Consider the following 4,406-nt stretch of genomic DNA (forward strand, 5'->3'; position numbering starts at 1 on the left):
TTCAAGAATAGGGATGTGCATTCAAGAATTTTGGCTACAAAGTCAAATTCCAATATTATATCCAGCCTTATGGGCTGCAGCAAAGAAGTTTTTTGTTGCATCCCCATCATCATATTTAGCTGAAAGAGGATTTAGCATAGTCACCAATCTAGACAAAGAAAAGAAACAGATTGCCAATAGTGGAACACGGCAATTTAAGATTATCGATGACAAAAATGGCATCAAACATTGAAAAATTAATTTCATCACATGAAGCTCAGCTCTCTCATTAATAATATTATATTCATTTTTAAAATAACATATTTTTTAAATCATACTGTGAGCAATACATCAATATTGTTATTATCTTCTAATAAAATAATTTTAAAAATTTGTCCTTGTTTTTCAATAAATAGTATGTACAATATAGTTTACCCAAGGGGGGTGCTATTGAATCATTCACTAAAAAAGTGGGTTCTGATTCAGAAAAGGGAACCTATTATGTATATGATCCCTAGCTGAATTGTGCTACTGAACAAGTTTTAGCTGCCTTTGCACTGCCCATAACTGTGCCCCCCTTTTTAAACAATGTGACTATTTTACTTGAAAAATGGCCACAGTTAGATATAATCTAGAAGTGTCAGAACATAAGAATAGCCTTACTGGGTCAGACCAGTGGTCCATCAAGTCCAGTAACCAGTTCTCATGGTAGTCAATCCAGGTCCCTAATACCTGGCCAAAACCCAAGGAGTAGCAGCAACATTCCATGCTACCGATCCAGGACCTGGACCTACTTTAAAAAAGCAGACTCTTGTATACAGTCAGCACTGCTGCCAGCCTCATCAGTGTTTCTGAATATATTTTTATGTGTATATTGTAGCGTGGCCGGCCCTTATGGCTTGCAGTAACCGGCCTACGCTCACAAAAATTCTCCCCAGCGTGCTTCCCCAAAATGGAGGAAGTCCCTGTTGTGCAGAACTTAACCTATGAGTTTAATCAGAATGGCCTCACACAGGTAAGTTAAGGAATGAAAATCAAATTTATTGTTCAATTCACAATTCTCAGGAAAATGCATCAAAAGAAAATATACTCCAAAAAGATCTTTGGCAAAAAAAATAGTACAAACAAAATATCCTAGTAGCCAGCCTGGTCTGGATATCGGTGCCAAAGTTCTTTATCAATGTCCCAGGTGTAGCAGAGTCTCATAATAGTCCTTGACTCTCTCAGAGTCTTATTCAATAAATTGGCATTGTATAAATCCTGTCTTCAGCTCACAGGATATTCCCAGTTCCTGAAAGGAACTTGCTACAGTGCCTCCTAGAGCAGCACTCTTGATAAGCAAAAAAAAACAAAAACTTCTCATGCAGACACAGCTTAGGCTAACATACATTCCCTTAGTTAGCATACTTCAGATAAATCCTTATGTTCAACAGAAATGGAATCATTCAACAAAACTTAGGGAAAAAAAACAATTCCACATTAATTAATTTCCATTTCTTCCAAGATTCCCACCTCTGGTAAAGAGTTGCAATCCATAGGTTCTCCTTCAGGATTAAGCAGGATTGTATCATCTGATTCTGTGTCCAGCATTTCAATGTCCCTGCTCTCAGGGGGACCTGGAGGCTCCTTCCACCTGAGAGCTTCTCCTCTGTCTCCCTTCCTCTTGGTCAGCCAGCCCTCTAAATGCTGCCAAGCTGCTGTACCACGCCCAGCCCTACTCCTGGGCTGAACTTCCTTCAGCTGTGTTTTCCTTTTCCCCTGCTTAGCCAGCTTGACACAAAATGGAGGTTTTAAAGAGCCCTTACCAATTTCCATCAGGCTGTGTTCTGCCTTAGGTTTAAACACAGCCTGTGCTTCCTGTTCTTGCTCTTGTTTATCAGGGATAACATGGTCAGCCCGGACTAGTTTCAGGGAGTGATTTTTGTGACTCTTCCCTGGCACAAGGCCGGCATTGGACTCGGGCTTGTGACATACCCTCCCCCTTAAACCATGACCACCCGGGCATGGTCTAACTTCCTCCGGGTTCTCCTGCAAACGGGAAAGCCTAATAGCGATTACGGGCCTTACCGCCTTTCTTGCCTGTCTGAACTGGTGGTGGTTCAGGGTCCCTGAAGTCATCGGGCCATCGCAAGACCGGCCCGCCATACTTGGCTTCTAAGCTCTTGTCCTCCTCCTCTTCCTCAGTTGCCATATCGGTAACTTGTTGGGCTAAGGCAGTCATAACCTCAGCTATACTACCCAATTCTTCGTCCCGTATTTTATTAACTTGACCCTGAATGTCTGCCATACCCTTTTCCAATCCCTTTAAAGAGTTCTGTATCAGGCTAACCTGTTGTTTTTGTTGTTCCACCTGCTCTTTAGGGATGTGATTTTGCTTTGACCACTTTTCAGACTCCTGCTGTTTGTCAGTCAAAGCTTTACATACTATTTCAAGGTCTTTTATATTCTGGACAACCTTTTGTTGTTGGGACAAATTACTAGCAAGCTGTATCTTAACCTGCTGTACCTGGTCATCCATCTGAGTCACTAAACTCTGAAGTTTCTTAGACTCTTGCTGACATTGGTCTAAAATGTCTCCTGTGAGTTTTTTAGACCAACCTTCAGGGGGCCCCTGGGTAGGAGTGTCATGGCCTTCCTCCTGTTTCTTCATCAAAATTGACCACTGGTGCTGAGCTGCTTCCAGCTCTTTTTTCCACTCCTCCCTTTGTTGGGCGCTTATCTGTTGTAGATCCCCTTTCAGCTCCTTAATATCTTCCCTGAGAGCCCCTAGGTTTTCTCCCTGAGTGTCAGCACTCTTCTGGGTTCCTTCCGGGGAAGTGCCCTGAATCTCGGCCCCCTCTGTGTTCCCTGTAGAGCCAAACCCATTTTGACCCCTCTTTGTGTCCCGGAGATGGGTCCAACGTTCCAACTTTGCGTGCCAAATGCGCTCACATATCATTTGGGCAATACGTTGGCCAGGCTTAACGCTATAGTCTGCGTTCCCTTGGTTGACTAATACAACCCCTAGGTTACCCCGAAAATCAGGATCCACTACTCCTGCAGCTACATCAATGGCATGTTCTAGGGCCAAACCTGATCGTGGGGCTATCCTAAGATAGGACCCGGGCGGCATAGACACCTGCAGGTCTGTATGTACCAGGGCTCTACTCTTAGAGGGAATTATCAATTCCTCCGCAGCATACAAATCAAAGCCCGCTGCCCTTGAATAAGCCTGTGTAGGGGCGTGAGCATTATCAGAAAGAGGCACCCACCGAATTACTGGGGTCCATCTTTTCCGATGAGGCCCCCATCCCTGGGACCTGCGCCAGGAGGGACGTCTAAACTGACCACTTTCCTCTGGGATGTGGGCACCTAGCACCTGCTTGGCTACCCCTGTAAGGGAATCATTTTGTTCGTGTTTTCCCACTCCTGCTAAGTCCTTTACTGGGGTCTGGGTAAGCCAATCCCTCCCTAGAATCACCGGATAAGGAGAGGCGTCTAAGACAGCCACGGATAGATGTCTTCTTACCCCCCCATAATCGACTACAACAGGGTGTAATGGGTACTTCCTAATAACCCCATGTATGCAAACTATGGGCACCTTTTTATCAATCTTTTTATCTTGTTCCTTTCTGAGCAGCTGGTGCCAGAAGGATTGAGACACTACCGACTGTTCGGCCCCCGTGTCTACCAGAGCACTTACTTTCTGTCCAGCAATGACCACTTGTACTCTGTATTCTCCCGGGATTATATCACAGCCTCCCCGGCCTATTACAAAATCCCTTCTAACCCTACAGTTCCGCTGTATATGGCCTACTTTACCACAGCGGAAACATTTGGGACCCTCCCTACGTGCGGGACCCCCGGGCTCAGGAGTTTTCATTTCCCTAAAGGATGGCTTTTGGGGAATGGTGTGTCTATTGGTAGGTATAGACTCTTTCCCTACCTCACCTCGGGAAGAAGGAACTACCCTAACTTCCCCTGCAGAACCCCTAGCATCCAAATAAGCCTCAGACACTTCCAAAACTTGCATAAGGCTCTTACAACCTTGCTTTTGCACCCAGCCTCTGAGCTCCTTGGGCATAGATTCTAGGCATTGCTCTTTAATAATTTCAGCAAAGAGTGCCCTAGGGTCAGCTAGGCAAGGTTGTAACCAGCGTTCAGCCATTTTAGTTAGGCGTTGGACAAGGGCCTTAGGTCTTTCATAGTCACCCATTATGGCTGATCTAAATTTCTGCCTATAATGCTCATGTGTGTAGCCTAAGTAGTCTAAAATGTGTGCTTTAACATTTTGGTAGTTGTTGGCTAAATCAGGGTTCAAGGTTTGGAAGGCAGCCAAAGTCTCGCCCGCCAAACATGGTAGCAATCGTGCTGCCCACTGTTCCTGCGGCCAACCAGCGGCATTGGCCGTCCTTTCAAAGGCTGATAAAAAGTCATCAGGTTCATCA

General features: G+C 45.1%; 1 protein-coding gene across 1 annotated transcript; it reads right to left on the reverse strand.

Moving 5' to 3' along the window:
- Positions 1-919: 919 nt before the first annotated feature.
- LOC117357093 lies at positions 920-4,174 on the reverse strand. The gene has a single exon (XM_033937332.1). It carries the CDS (start codon positions 4,172-4,174, stop codon positions 2,024-2,026), a length of 2,151 nt encoding a protein of 716 aa, XP_033793223.1. The 3' UTR covers positions 920-2,023.
- Positions 4,175-4,406: the final 232 nt, after the last annotated feature.

Source organism: Geotrypetes seraphini, chromosome 3 (assembly GCF_902459505.1).
Source record: "Geotrypetes seraphini chromosome 3, aGeoSer1.1, whole genome shotgun sequence".
In the NCBI taxonomy this organism is placed as follows: Eukaryota; Metazoa; Chordata; class Amphibia; order Gymnophiona; family Dermophiidae; genus Geotrypetes; species Geotrypetes seraphini.